General features: G+C 45.2%; 1 protein-coding gene across 1 annotated transcript in view; it reads left to right on the top strand.

Annotated features, from left to right (window-relative positions):
- The window catches only part of wtip (WT1 interacting protein), a 29,305-nt gene extending 23,841 nt beyond the window's left edge, over positions 1–5,464 (top strand). The window contains exons 7-8 of the mRNA XM_015954070.3: positions 3,615–3,683; positions 5,199–5,464. Of these exons, the coding sequence (XP_015809556.1) occupies positions 3,615–3,683; positions 5,199–5,351 (222 nt within the window). The 3' untranslated portion in view covers positions 5,352–5,464. The remainder of the gene's footprint in view (positions 1–3,614; positions 3,684–5,198) is intronic.
- Positions 5,465–14,718: the final 9,254 nt, after the last annotated feature.

The following is a 14,718-nucleotide window of genomic DNA, read 5'->3' as shown; positions in this document are numbered from 1 at the left end:
CTTTAGAGCTGAGATGCTTGTTCTCATGGTGCGGGGGCTCGTCCGACGCCCACACAGTAAAAACATGCAAATGAACGACTTTAGTCGTCATTGGTAGTGAATGAGTTAGAAACCTTCACATGACCTTCAGTTTAAAATTAAATTTTAATTCACAGGGAATTCTGTGTTTTTAGCGTCAGCAGTAGCCAATGTATCACTCCCGGTGCATCCAGAAAATGTAAATGCCGACTTTAGTCGTCAATGGCAGTGAATTGAGTTAATAAAGGTATAATTTGATTATTAATGCTTAATAATGCACTAACGTTGACTCGTTCACTGCCAATGATGACTAAAGTCTTCATTTGCATTTTTTTTACTGTGTGAGCATCGGAACGAGCCCCCGCACCGTGAGAACAAACATCTCAGCTCTAAAGCCGATCTTCATCCACGTACGTCACACGTCACGTGATCAGGAAGCAGAACATCCATGTGTTAGGAGATCGTTTTGGGCCGCTGCTGTAAAAAAAGTGAGGCGCGAACCGGAAAAGCTTCTGCCGATCACAATTCAACAACGGATTATGAAAGAACGGATAACGCTCGAAACACGTGGATTCTTCCTGATGTAAGAGGTGAGTCTCCGCTTTGTTTTAGTTGTTTTTTTGGCGTTGACATCATCCTAGCGCGCAACGTTCTGTCACTCACAAAAAACAGTAAAAACTGTGAGAAACGCTGGCAGCGAATGAGTTAAAAAAGCAGGAACAGTCTTAGATGATGTCACAATGTCATTGTGAGCCTGTGGGTGTGTGACAAGCTGCCATTTTCGGATCTATTGGGAAAAAAAACGAGTGAATGAGAGCTTAAAGAAGGTTCTTCAACTAAATTTGTTCAAGGCCGGAGTTTTTTCCAGCAGACACCGAGAGGGCCACATGCTCCTCTAAAATAAAGTTCAAGTATTATAGTATCTTAATTTAAAATATTTAAAATGGCTTTGTTTGTCATCTAAACTGGTTTTATTGTAGTTTTAGTTGTGTTTGATATATGTAAACCATTATTGATGTTTGGGACAATGAATTTTACTGCTAAACCTGGGAGTTGTTTGGTTCCGAAGGGTTGGGGGTCCGGGTGGAAAGGTCTGGCAGGCCAGATGTGGCCCACGGATCATCAGTTCAGGTTCACTGCCTTAGCATCTAGATGGAACATCAGGATTAGTATTTTTTTATATGTTCATTCTGTGTGTATTTTCATAATCCATTACTTTGTTCTTGTTTTACACAGCTGTGAACTCTAGCCGTCATCAGAATTTGCCGGCGGCGTCGCCCTCCACATGAAAAATAACCAGGCAGACGGACGCAACCCTAAAAACAAACACATACAGGAAACCAACACATGTGTATTATGGACATCGGAACATCCCACGATACATAAGATGTCAGTTATCAGAATGTTATACCACAGAGCAAATGTAATAACAGAAGAACGAGACCGTAACTAGTGGATAGACACGTACAAATTGCATAAAAAACCGGCGGATACCCAACACAGGCAATATGAAAACAACAGACCACGACGAAAAAAAAGAAAAACAAACCAAAAAAAAAAAGAACCAGAAACACAGAAAGACCAGAACCAAAACCAGTAATAACCCTTCCATATATCAAAGGCATAACGGAAAGAATAATAACAACAGTGTAAAAAACATAAAATCAACACACCAACAAAAAACCATACGTGATGGTCAGAAAAAGATTAGTACACCCAAAGGACAAGATACCAGCAGACAGAAGCGGTTTTACCATTAGGCATAGGTCGGCGGCCGCCTGGGGCCCCCAACATCAGGGGGCCCCCTCGCCCTGACTGCCGGCACCCTTCTGTTAATCCCACATTGGACTATTCCTTTAAGACGCCGATGCACAAACAGGAAGTGATTGGTAGTCATTCCACTCCAATCCAGTTGGTGGCAGTAATGCACCAAATTGTTGTTTGCCAAGTGCCATAAGACCACAAAGAAGAAGAAGAAGAAAAAGCAGAAGAAGAAGAGAGGCGGGAGCATTCGTAACAAACTCGAAGCGGTAGTCAAAACATTAAGCATGAGATGGAGTTATCCTAGTGGCTCCAATAAGAGAAAGAAGCAGCATGCTTTAAAAAAAGCTTTTATCTTCACTTCAAAAGTGACGTCGTTTTTCAACATAAACATCAAAAGGAAGCAGAAAAGGAAAGACAATGGAAAACGTTTAAAGGGAGGAAAACATAGACCAAAATGGAAAATAGAAAAAAAATAAAGAAAGGCAGAAGCACAGGAGCACTCAAAGGGAGAAAAGACATGAAAAAAGAGGAGGACTAATAAAAAGTGAAAATAACTCGTGTCAGAAGAGGGGAGAGTTTCGCAAATCCAGTTAAAGATAAGATTGTCGAAAATTTAGTGTAAGGGGCCCCATGTCTGTGTTCGCCTTGGGCCCCCAAATTGCCAAATCCGCCACTGCCAGCAGATGTGGAGTCATATAGAAATCCCATGCAAACTCTGCAATACATGGGGGAACTGGACGCCGACTCAACACACGGACAATAGAACATCAAAGAGCGTGAGAAGGAAACAAGTCGAGCACACAAGAGCAGCAAAACAAGGAGCAGAAAGTACAATAAAAAAATCAGCCGTAACTAGAGCTGACGATAATCAATTCATCGTGCGATAGATGAAAATGAACTCAATAAAATTTCCAGCCTCGATATATCGGTCCTTGTCAGACACGTGATCTGCATGTCAACCACACCCCCTGACCGCCATTTTAGGTGTATGACTCGCATTGCTAGTGGAAGCCGCAGCTGAAGTTGAAGCAGAACAAGAGTCAAAAAGATGGATAAAAAGAACAAGGAGTAAAACTGTGAAGGAGGATAGAGATTGGTATTTTCAGAGATTGTCTAACGAAGATCTCTACAACCTCAAAGGAAACAAACAACGCTCCGATGTTTCATTACAGCTGAAACATATCACTTGAGTTGCATTTTTGTGATATATAACATTACATAAGTGGTTATTTTGGGCTCAATAAGGTCGACAATAATGTCGTTTATCACCAATAATTTGTTGGACAATGTATCGTCCATCAAAATTTGTTATCGTCCCAGGCCTAGCTGTAACAGACCTCTGCACATGAGAAAACCCGTTAATGGACTGGGACAGCACACGGATCATAACACAGAACAACAAAAATACAGAAGATGGATTAAGGAAGCGACAGAAATACGGAGACGTGGACACAAACCCACGAGCAGAGATGATGGAGTGTCACCGTCGGATCACACGCGGGACAGTGTCATCAGCAAGGCAGTAGAGGGCGACACCGTCCTCTGCTGCTCGCGGATAAGCAGAAGCGACGCCGCCAACACCGGCGATCTCTGATGACGGCTAGAGTTAAGAGCCAAAACATGTAAAGTACAATATTTTTACTAAGCTGTGTTAAAAAAAAAGAACAAAGATGGAGATCATCAGGATTAGTACTTTCATCACAACCCTGTCATATCCAGTCTACTGCCCCCTGGTGGAGGATCTGCAGGTGGAAAGGGCCCGTTTTATTTATTTTTGTTATATTTTTCTAGAAATAAATGATAAAATAAACATTTACTTTTTGTTCTGACAGGGCTCTGAAGAGACTATCAGGGTTGTCTCTATGGACAAAGACTACCATGTGGAGTGCTACCACTGTGAGGTGAGGCGCCCCCTGCAGCGAGCACTGTGTCCTCACACACACACACACACACACACACACACACACACACACACACACACACACACACACACACACACACACACACACACACACGTTTGAGATGGGCATCGAGGTTAAAGCTCGACTCCATGACTCATTGACAAAAAGCAAAATTCCAGCACTCTGATCTCAGCTTGGGGGTGATGGTACTCTCATCCACCTCATTGCTTTCTCGCAGATGATTCATAATCCAGGAATGACAAAAACCAAATTATTCATCAAATCTGTGAGACCTTTTGCTCTTTTCGCTGTGAATGTTTCTGAATGACTGACGTTCTTCTTCCTAGATGTTGATTCGGTCGTTATGTAAGAAGCAGGTAATCATTCAACAGACCAGCTGCAGGCTGAGGCTGAAGTCTGCAGCCGCATCCCTCTGCAGGTCCTTAAATACAGAAACAAAACGATCTGTATCCAGTAACACACCCGGAGCCTTTGCTGTTGGTAACATAGATGGGATCTTGAAAGTGAGACCCATTCATACTTAGTTTGTGAATCGTTAGTGGTCAGCAGGTTTGTGTAAAGCTTCTGGGTTTGTCTTTACTGTCTGCAGCGGAGCTGAGAGGTGAAGTTTGCTCAGAGGATTCACCTCCAAGCTCTCAGGATTAACTCGCTCTCCGACGAGCGTCGTAAATATTACTGAAACGCACTCGTCACTGAAAAGCTCAACAAATTCGGAAGAATATGCACGTTTAAAATAATTCAATATTAATACATTTCTTTGTTATCCTCTTATTATATACATTTACAGTGTTTTATAGTCCTCATCGCACAACTACTGGATCTGGTCCGAGCCGGACCTGGTCTGAGCCGGAGCTGGATCTGGTCCGCGTCGTGGCTGGATCTGGTCGGATCTGGATCTGGCCTGAGCTGGACCTGGTCTGAGTCTGATCTGGATCTGGTCTGAGCCAGATCTGGATCTGGTCTGAGCCGGACCTGGTCGGATCTGGATCTGGTCTGAGCTGGGCCTGGTCTGAGCCGGAGCTGGATCTGGTCTGAGCCGGACCTGGTCGGATCTGGATCTGGTCTGAGCTGGGCCTGGTCTGAGCCGGAGCTGGATCTGGTCTGAGCCGGAGCTGGATCTGGTCCGAGCCGGAGCTGGATCTGGTCCAAGTCTGATCTGAATCTGGTCTGAGCCATGGCTGGATCTGGTCTGAGCTGGATCTGGTCCGAGCTGGACCTGGTCGGATCTGGATATGGTCTGAGCTGGACCTGGTCTGAGTCTGATCTGGATCTGGTCTGAGCTGGGCCTGGTCCAAGCCAGACCTGGTCGGAGCTGGATCTGGTCTGAGTCTGATCTGAATCTGGTCTGAGCCGTGGCTGGATCTGGTCTGATCTGGATCTGGTCCGAGCCGGAGCTGGATCTGGTCCGAGCCGGACCTGGTTCTGGTCCGGTTAGCCTAGGGGAGCTCAGACATCCGGTCCAGGCTGACTGTGTTTGTGTCGTGTCTCCGTCAGGACTGCGGTCTCCAGCTGAACGATGAGGAAGGACATCGCTGCTACCCGCTGGAAGGACACCTCCTGTGCCACAGCTGCCACATCCACCGGCTGCAGTCCAAGGCGCCGCCACACCCGCCATCCAGCTACCCTCTGCATGTGACGGAACTGTGAGAGAGGAGGCTGAGCTCCACCTGCCAGGTTATCCAGAACACCAGCAGTGAGCACAATGCGCCCCCCCCCCCCCCAGCTGGACCGTGAGGACACCAGGCCCTGCTCTCCCGGCACTTCTTCCCCCGTTTCCTGTTCTGGTGCCTGACACTGAAACCAGTAACATCAGAGCCACCTCCTGACCTCAGGCCCACCAAACAGAGGGTTTCCGGGTTTGGACTTCTTTCTCTGTCTTTATTCCTGCGCTCCGACTGAAGCGGATTGCAGCGGCTGGGAATGCTGTCGTCGCTGGCGCTCCGTTGCTGGACTGGACCAGGCCGGGCAGTGCCTTCGGAGTGGGCCCCCGTGCAGCTTCACACACTGAAGCAGACTGCTAAAGGCTATGCAAAAGGGCCCCAGAGTCACAACACCGGCACCAACAGCTGCACCACGAGCCCAGTGGACTGACTGACCGACATTCCACTTAGGACGTCCGAGGACCGCTCCTCGAGAGATTCACAAGCAGTGTCTTAATTAATGAATATATTATAAACAGAAATAAAACTTTAGATGCACATAGGTCGTCTTTTATATATAAATATATATTTCGCAGAAGTTTTCCACATATGAGCCTCGATGTAGATTGTATTTTTTATTATTTTTACATATCTGTGCTTGTTTTGGAGTCTGGAACACAGTCGGAAGCCTCAAAACTTGTTTTGGCTTCCAGGATCTGTCGCATCGTTTTCCTGCAAGATGCCGAGTCTGTTCCCGTCTGTCCCCCGAGCTTTGTGGATTCTAGCTTTAGCATGCAGTTTGTTTTATTTTTGGTTTCAGAGTAAATCAGTGACTTTTAAAACACAAAGGACACATTTTAACCTGATTTAAAGGGATAAACCTCAGTTTGGGGAAGTGGATTATTTCTGACCAGGACCTCATTATTTTATATCAAATTCATTATAAAGTTTAAATTATTCGCTATAAATAATCATACATGGTACAAATAAAAGGACAAAGTCTAGTTAAAAGAAAGAAAATGACTTATTTAGTCAAAAACAAATAAACAAAAATGCATTTGGGGGGTGGGGGGGTCATGCATTTGAATTGGAAAACTTAATTAATTTTGAATATTTAATTAGTATTGTAGTCAAACCCATCCGAAGCAGACGAGCGAAGGACAAAACCTTTTTTTTTTTTACTAAACTGTAAAAAAAAGAACAAAGTAATGGAGCTAAGGAGCAGCTGCTACAAGACCAAAGTGAATTATGAATACAAACTCTGGTCATGCGCTTTTCCACAGCTGCGTGGAGGTGTACAAGGCTTTAGCATTAGCATGAATCGATCTCTTAAATTGGAATTGTTTTGAGACCGTTTGGTTAGAAATATCCTCCACTTCTCCAAACTACAACTGCTGGGACACTTCAGTTACACCTAGACGGTTCCTTTAAAGACCAAGTCACCCCCAAATCAACATCTTTCCTGATAAACTATATAAATGTGTGTCTAATCGTGCTGCAGACACGTGTAGTCAATAGTTTTGCACTTTAGTGCGTTTTAGTAAAAGTGTAAATTTTCTGACTAAAACTGGCAGTGTTGTGCCGTTGTCAGGTAAAAACTCTGCACTGCATTTGAATTTAAATCCGCCATCGCTATTGGCTAAGAGGTACCCTCGAACGTTAGCTGGTACCGTATGATGTCACAATGTCGTTGTGAGCCTGTGTGTGTGTGAATTTGTTAGCGGCTCCGCCCTCTCGGTCTGCTAGGCAACAGCATTTGTTGCATTTTTCAAACAGGAAGTGGGAGCGGAGTAATACTCTGGTAGGGGGTGACTTGCTCTTTAAGAAACCGACGCATGAAGAATCTACCTGGCAGTTCAGGTGCTTAAAGAAGAATAAAACAAACTGCATTTAACTGAGTTCCTCACTTCCCACCAACCAAACCGAACCGGTGGTCTGCAGTGTGTGTGTGTGTGTGTGGGGGGGGGGGGGTCGTACCTGAAATCATGGAGCTGCTGGTCTCACCTTTGTGTATTCAGAGAGCCCCCCCTCATCCTTGCTGGTTTGTTTGTGTAAATATTCAAAAGACCTAAATGAGACAAAAACAACACGTGAAAGGTCACTCCTGTATGGATCTTCTGCACGACCAGGTCTCACTGGGACGTCTTTGAACAACAGATTTCATCTCAGAATCGTCCCAGACTTGTCTGAAATCAGTTTCCCATTTAGCACCAATGTGAAAACAGGATATTATAGAAGAAAATGTCCTCTTTAGGGGACACGGGGTCCCAGCATGATGAAACCTTAGGTTTTATGTGTCCTCTGCCTCTGATTGGATACTGATGCAACTTAAAGCTGCGTGTCTAAAACAAATTAGGACACAAAGATATTTATTAATTATTGGTGGTTTTTAGTGTCGCCCACTAACTGATGACTATAAATTTAGACCCACTGAAGACCAATAACATTGAATAAACATCAATAATAAAGACACTCGCTCACGTTTTACAGTTTAGTGCCAATTTTCTCTCTGCCAACAGCCGTGGTCCAGTGACACTCTGGATTCATGCAGACTTATCCAGCACATTTTGTAATGTGTGTGTGTGTGTGTTCGTGGCAGGGCCGTGACACACACGCACACCTGGGTGCGTTTGCAGGGCGACCAGCAGGATTACTTCCTGTTCTGATGCTGCAGACGCCGTTCGGTCCTGATCTGTTCTCTGATGCTGTAAAAATCACCGTTCTGAGTAAAAACTACTGAATGTGTTGAAAACAGGCCGATGTGACATGAATGTAATGTTTAGAGGAAAACGACTGCGTCTGATACATTCCTGTTGTCTTTGATGTCACTTGTGCGCCGTTCTTGAAGAACGAGGCACTCTTTAAAGTCATCTGCACGGATCGTCGTCACCCACAACAAACCTGCTTAAGGACGACTCTTAATTTTCTACTTTTCTAAAACTTTGCATAACGAGGCAGTTTTTATAAATCTGATTCTGTTTTCTGTCAGAATTCACTTTGAGCAAAAGCACGTCTTCGTTAGCTCCGTCAAGCACACCTTTTGTTTTGTTTTGATTACCTAGATGGATCATTTTTTTAAAAAGGAAACTAGATTTATTTATCTAAACATGAAAAAAGTCTAAATTTATTTAATGTATTAAAATCGGGATGTATCATTTAACTGTAGATGATGTAGTCTACTCTTTTCAATAAAGTGGTTTTGTAGCTAACTGCACAAGGCGTCAGCTTTTCCCTTTGGGAATTCATTTACCAAGGTGTGATGACCTTTGACCCCTCTGATATTTGACCTCCACCCAAGTGCGTACTTTACCTGACGCTTTGGCATTCAGCCTGAGTGAAAGCACATAAAATGGCCGATATTATTCGATCTTACATTGTTAGACGTGAGGAGGTCATGATGCAGGAATTCAACCGCAGGTTCAGAAACCAAACTGTTCCACCAGGAATCCATTTAGCTGTTGGTTTTGAGCCACTTTAAGCTGCAATGAGGTAAAAACACAAAGTAACCTTAGAGGTGCAATAGCCTTAGTGTCATTGAAAATGGACCAGGAGGTCATTTGGCCCTTTTTTTGTTTACTTTTGTCCATGCACACACTCTGAATCTAACCGCAGGTAGACTAAGGACCCCCCGTGGTGTGGTACTGTAAACACAAATGCTCTCACCAGCAATATAAAAATAAAAGTTAAACTGATCAGGGGTTTCTTGAGCTTTTCCAATTAAATAAATACAATTCCCCCCAAAAGACAAGCAACCAAACCAGGGGCGTAGATTTGGCATGGACAGAGGTGACGTGTCCCCACCAGTATCCGGCGATGACCAAATAGTCCCCACCAATAATTTGACCGCCAACGTTAAAAACCAACAAGCCAATCAATATCTCGTTACCCTAGAGGTGCGTAAAGAGTTAAAGTACCTACCTCTGTAACGTATATGGCCACTATGAGATGTAGATTTATAAGTCCCCATCAATGTCGAGAGCAAATGTACGCCAATGAACCAAACAACAATAAAAAGATGCAAAGATCTAAATGTATCCACAAAACAACCTGATGTGTTGCAGTTCGTTTTGGTTTTGCCCTCTGGTTTCCAGTAAATCGAGCACATCTTCTTCCAGTCTTCAGCTCACCTGTCTTTTGTCCCACAAGGTTCTGTGCTGGGGCCTCTGCTCTTCCTCCTCTATCTGCTTCCTCTTCAGCACATCCTGAGCTCCTTTAAAGGAATCTCCTACCAACAGTAAACCTTCTGATTAGGGGGTGAGCACTCAACTCCTGTTCCACCATCGCCATGGGACGCTGGTATTTGAAAATCCTCACAGATTTAATGTAAGTCACGCTGCAAATTAAGCTTGGTTTATGCTCGGCGCATTTACTTTCCGCTTGGTGATGCGGCTCGTGGATGGAACGCGCTTCACAACTTGCAGCGTAAAAGCTTGGTTCATGCTTGACGCATCCGCGAGGTCCGCACAGCTCCGCGCAGCAAAATTGCATCATTTTAACAACCACGCCTCTCCAATGCGTCTCCGCACGGACCAAACTTTCCACACCGCGCACCTAGGAAAATTTCTAACCACGCGGATGGTCGGACGCGGAAAAACATGGCGGACTGGCAAGAACTAGTATGGCAGAGGTTCGTAAATACAGACATTTGTATGATTCAGCTCTCAGAGATCACCGTGATCAACATGTTGTTAATAATTCTTGGAGAGAAATAGCTCGCACTGTCGGAAAAGACGAGGACGCTGTTAAAAAATGCTGGAATGCCATGTTGTAAACAACAGTAATTTCTACTTCTACTATGTTGTAGTGCTGGATGCATGCCGTAGAGCTCCATGCTGCCCCCTACAGAGACAAGCTGCATGAACCATAAACGCTGCGAGTTGTGAAGCGCGTTCCATCCGCTGAATTATACAAATGTCTGTATTTATGAACCTCTGCCATAACTAGTTCTTGCAGTCCGCCATGTTTTTCTGTGTTCGACCGTCCACGTGGTTAGAAAATTTCCTAGGTGCGCGATGCGGAAAGTTTGGGCCATGCAGAGGCGCGGTGGAGGGGCGTGGTTGTTAAGAGGACGCAAGTTTGCCGCACGGAGCCGTGCGAACCTCGCGGACGCGTCGAGCATAAACCAAACTTAAGCATCCATGGACTCACCCATCTTGACTCACAACAGGGAAGGATGTTGTTTTAATGTCCAGGAAACGGTAGAGGATGTCTCGCATAGTTTAAGCTAACTGTTAGCATGAACAGCTTTCCCTAACTGCTGAAATCTCATAGGCCTGTGTTTTTTGTGGAGATAAAAAAATCAATATTGCAAGTCAGTGGTAGAGTGGCATTGCTGTTATCCAATCCAACTTTCAGCAAATAAGACTCCATCTCAGCTGTGATGTCACAGACATGGCCTGCTGAGCCAGGGGTTTGTAGCCTTTTCTGAGCCCCGAGTTGTGCTTGCAAGGCATTCATTTTTTCTATAGACCATTGCAAATGTATAGAATAAACTGGTAATCCACACCTTTAAAAGCAAACCAGTTTATGAGCTTATTTTTAGCAAAAATCTTGTGCATAGTGCTGAAATCCTAACCACCAAATTTCAGCTCCACATCTGTGAAACTGAGTGAGTTTGAGCCATCACTCTGCTGCTGCTGAAGAAAGGAGGTGGCCATCTTAGATTGGATTCAAACCCTTTCCTTGTTTTGAGGCGACACGACAGCTTTAACCTGCTGAGGTTTTGCTCCAGTACAGCAGCAGCAAACAGTGCAACAATTCGCTTTTGTCTCACGTGAAGCCGGTCTACCCTCAACACAGAGACAGTTTGTTTTCTGTTGCATCTTTCATGTTCAGAGCTTAATTATGATGATGTCTGTTTTTGAACAAAACAAATAAAAGTCACAATATATTAATGTTTCAATTTTTTTAAACAATAAAATCCAAGTTTTGTGGCCCACAAGGACTTTTAACTTGCCGATTTCATCCCTCGTCTTGAAAAGTTTGGACACCACCTGGGTTAAAGTGTTTATAATCCAGATTATTAGAGAAGAGGACATGTTTTATGCCGGCGAGAACAGTGGTTTTCAGTGTGAGGAGCTTGTCGGTGTTGGTTGACAGCTCTATGAGTCGCTACACAAAGCAGCCTTTATGTAAGTGAGGGTTCCACCCTGTGACTCAGTGTGTGTGTGTGTGTGTGTGTGTGTGTGTGTGTGTGTGTGTGTGTGTGTGTGTGTGTGTGTGTGTGTGTGTGTGTGTGTGTGTGTGTGTGTGTGTGTGTCTGAGCAGAGGTCCCTGGAGGATCTGCTGTGAGGTGAGCTCTGTTACTCGCCACAAAAGAGACCAAGAACACCTACACTCCAGAGCGCGCAGACAGGAAATGAGTGAGAATGAGTTTTCACTGCAGGATCAAATCGATCAATCAGCCCAAGTTTATTCATAAAAGCACTTTTCATACATGAGAGTTAAACACAAAGTGCTTTTAATAAAATGTTTGAGCAGTAAGTCGTCAAAGACTGAAATTGAATAGTTTAATTCATGCAGAAAAATCTAATTATTGACCAAGTTCAAGCTTCAGAATAGAGAATCCATCCATCCGTTTTCTTCTGCTTATCCGGAGTCGGGTCGCGGGGGCAGTAGCATAAGGCGAGAAACCCAGACTTCCCTCCCCCTGCCACTTGGGCCAGCTCCTCCGGGGGAATTCCAAGGTGTTCCCTGGCCAGGTGAGAGACGTAGTCCCTCCACCGTGTCCTGGGTCTACCTTTAGGTCTCCTCCCGGTTGGACGTGCCCAGAAAACCTCACCAGGGAGGCGTCCAGGAGGCATCCTGACCAGATGGCTGAGCCACCTCAACTGGCTCCTCTCAATGTGGAGGAGCAGCAGGTCTACTCCGAGCCCCTCCTGAATGATCGAGCTTCTCACCCTATCTCTAAGGGAGATCCCAGACACCCTGCGGAGAAAACACATTTCAGCCGCTTGTATCCGTGATCTCGTTCTTTTGGTCACTACCCAAAGCTCATGACCATAGGTGAGGGTAGGAACATAGTTCGACTGGTAAATTGAGAGCTTTTCCTTCTGGTTCAGCTCTCTCTTCACCACGACAGATCGGTACAATGTCCACATCACTGCAGATGCAGCACCAATCCGCCTATTGATCTCACGCTCCATCTTTCCCTCACTCGTGAACAAGACCCCAAGATATTAAACTCCTCCACCTGGGTCAGAACCTCATCCCTGACCTGCAGAAAGCATTCTACTTATTTCAATTAAATTCAACATTTCTGTAGTTTAAAATACTTTAAATAGGCCCCGACCACCTGTAGGTCCTCCACCAGGGGCCAGCAGACATGTGTAGAACTGGATATGGCAGGTTTCTGATAAAGGTACTAATTCTGATGCTCCATCTGGGTGATGTAGAGCCAGCAGTGGTTTAATGGGAATTTGTCTCCAAGGGCTTAAAGGTAAACTTAACTGAGTAACAATTTTGTACTCATTATTTCTTATTATAACCGGTCACTCTGAGGCCTGGTCCACACGTAGCTGGGTTTTTTTTAAACAAATATCCGCCCCTCCAAAAACTTGCATTCACATTACCTCGTTAAAAAAAAAACTCTGTCCACATGTACCACGTTGTTAAGGACATGCCAGACCTGTAGGTGGCAGTACTTGGAGAAGCCAGGTGCCGGGCAATAGCCGTTCTTAACCTCGTCCTTCGTCTGTGGTCTTCCACAAGGAGCAGTAATTCCGCTTGCAAAAACAAACAAGCAAAAAGTGCTTGGACAATTGATAAAGCGAGCGCAGCTCTGAGGGCATCCATGCTGTCGGCTAGTGTAAACACAGGTCGCACACGTGATGTCAGCATTTTTTGTCGCGGAAAGTGACGTTGCGGACCTTAAAACTCCGGTTTTGTCTGTCCACACGCAGACACCCAAAACGGAGAAAACGCAGATCTTCACTTTGGCCGGAGTTTTTAAAAAGATCCGTTTTCATGTGAAAAAACTTCGTTTTCGTGTGGATGACAGGCCAAAACGTAGAAAAATATCTATGTTTTGGCAGATCCCCGGCTACGTGTGGACAGGGCCTAAGTTTTCCATGCAGGCTGAACATAAAATAGTCTCCTACACCTATCTCCTGCATTAGCTTCTGATAGAAAACAGACGGTGTGTCATGGTCAGAGGCAATAAGACGCAGCGTTCTCAAGCACAACCCGCTTTTATTGTCTTGCAGCAACAGCAACGTGTCTACATCAACCTCCCGAAGGAAAAGACAAAGAAGAACATCCTTACACCCTTATTCTAGTGACTTCTAGTGGCTCCCCCTATGATAGCCTTACTAGGACACAAACAGGTTTCACAACATCTCCCCCTTTAACAAAGGTACTTTAAACATAAAACAGTGTTGTCAGAACGCAGGACCTCACAGGGGTAGACTACCCTCAGTCCTGTTAATGGATTATTCTTCCCTTAGAACATAGAAAGAGATAGCCCTCAGTTTCTGAATCTGAGAGGTACTTTAATCTCCCGCCCCCTGGAAGTCACTCTCACAGGTGTGGTAGGGCGGAGAAGAGACCCCGGGACAGGGACTGGCAATGCCTTTCATACAGTTGATTCTTGGGAAGCAACCGCCCCTTTAGTTGGAGTAGTCGGTGTAGCTGGAACCATGCTCTGCTGCTGCTCCTCAGGATCCGAGGTGCCTGGGACAGGCTGAAGGTGTCGTCTGTTGCAGCGAGTCACGTTCCCATTCGCCATCTCCACCAAGTAGGATCTCGGCTCTTTAGACTTACAGATGACCCTGGCTGGAGTCGTCCACCCCTTTTCCCCGTCAAGCTTCACTACAACATCCTGGCCTGGGGGAAGCTCAGGAAGTGGACGAGCTGACTGTCTGCGGTTGTAGAAGAATCTGTAAGAGTCCTTAGCTGCAACATCCATTTGGCGCACCGTGTCCCTATTGACCAGACTGGGCAGCAATGTCTTGTCAAGTACTGGGACAGTGGTGCGGATTTGACGTCCTGTCATAAGTTGAGCTGGGCTTGCACCGGTTGCTGCAATTGGCGTAGAGCGGTAACTCATTAAGGCTAAGCAGGGGTTCAGCTGTTTGAGAATGTACTTGGCCGTTTGGACAGCTCTTTCAACAGCTCCATTCGACTGGGGGTAATGAGGGCTCAACGTAGTGTGGGTGAAGCTGTAGCTCAGTTTGAAGTCTTGGAACTCTGATGATGTGAACTGCGTCCCATTATCACTGACCAGTTGTAACGGGATGCCTCATCTAACGAACATATGTTTAAGCTTGTTAATGACCTGTCTGCTGGCTGTTGTAGTGAGGGAAGCAATCTCAATGTCTCTTGAAAAATAGTCAACGATGACAAGAAAGTTCTTACCCTCGAGCTCACATAGATCA

This window comes from Nothobranchius furzeri, chromosome 9 (genome assembly GCF_043380555.1).
Source record: "Nothobranchius furzeri strain GRZ-AD chromosome 9, NfurGRZ-RIMD1, whole genome shotgun sequence".
NCBI classification, from domain to species: domain Eukaryota; kingdom Metazoa; phylum Chordata; class Actinopteri; order Cyprinodontiformes; family Nothobranchiidae; genus Nothobranchius; species Nothobranchius furzeri.
This window is presented reverse-complemented; position numbering and strand designations above follow the sequence as displayed.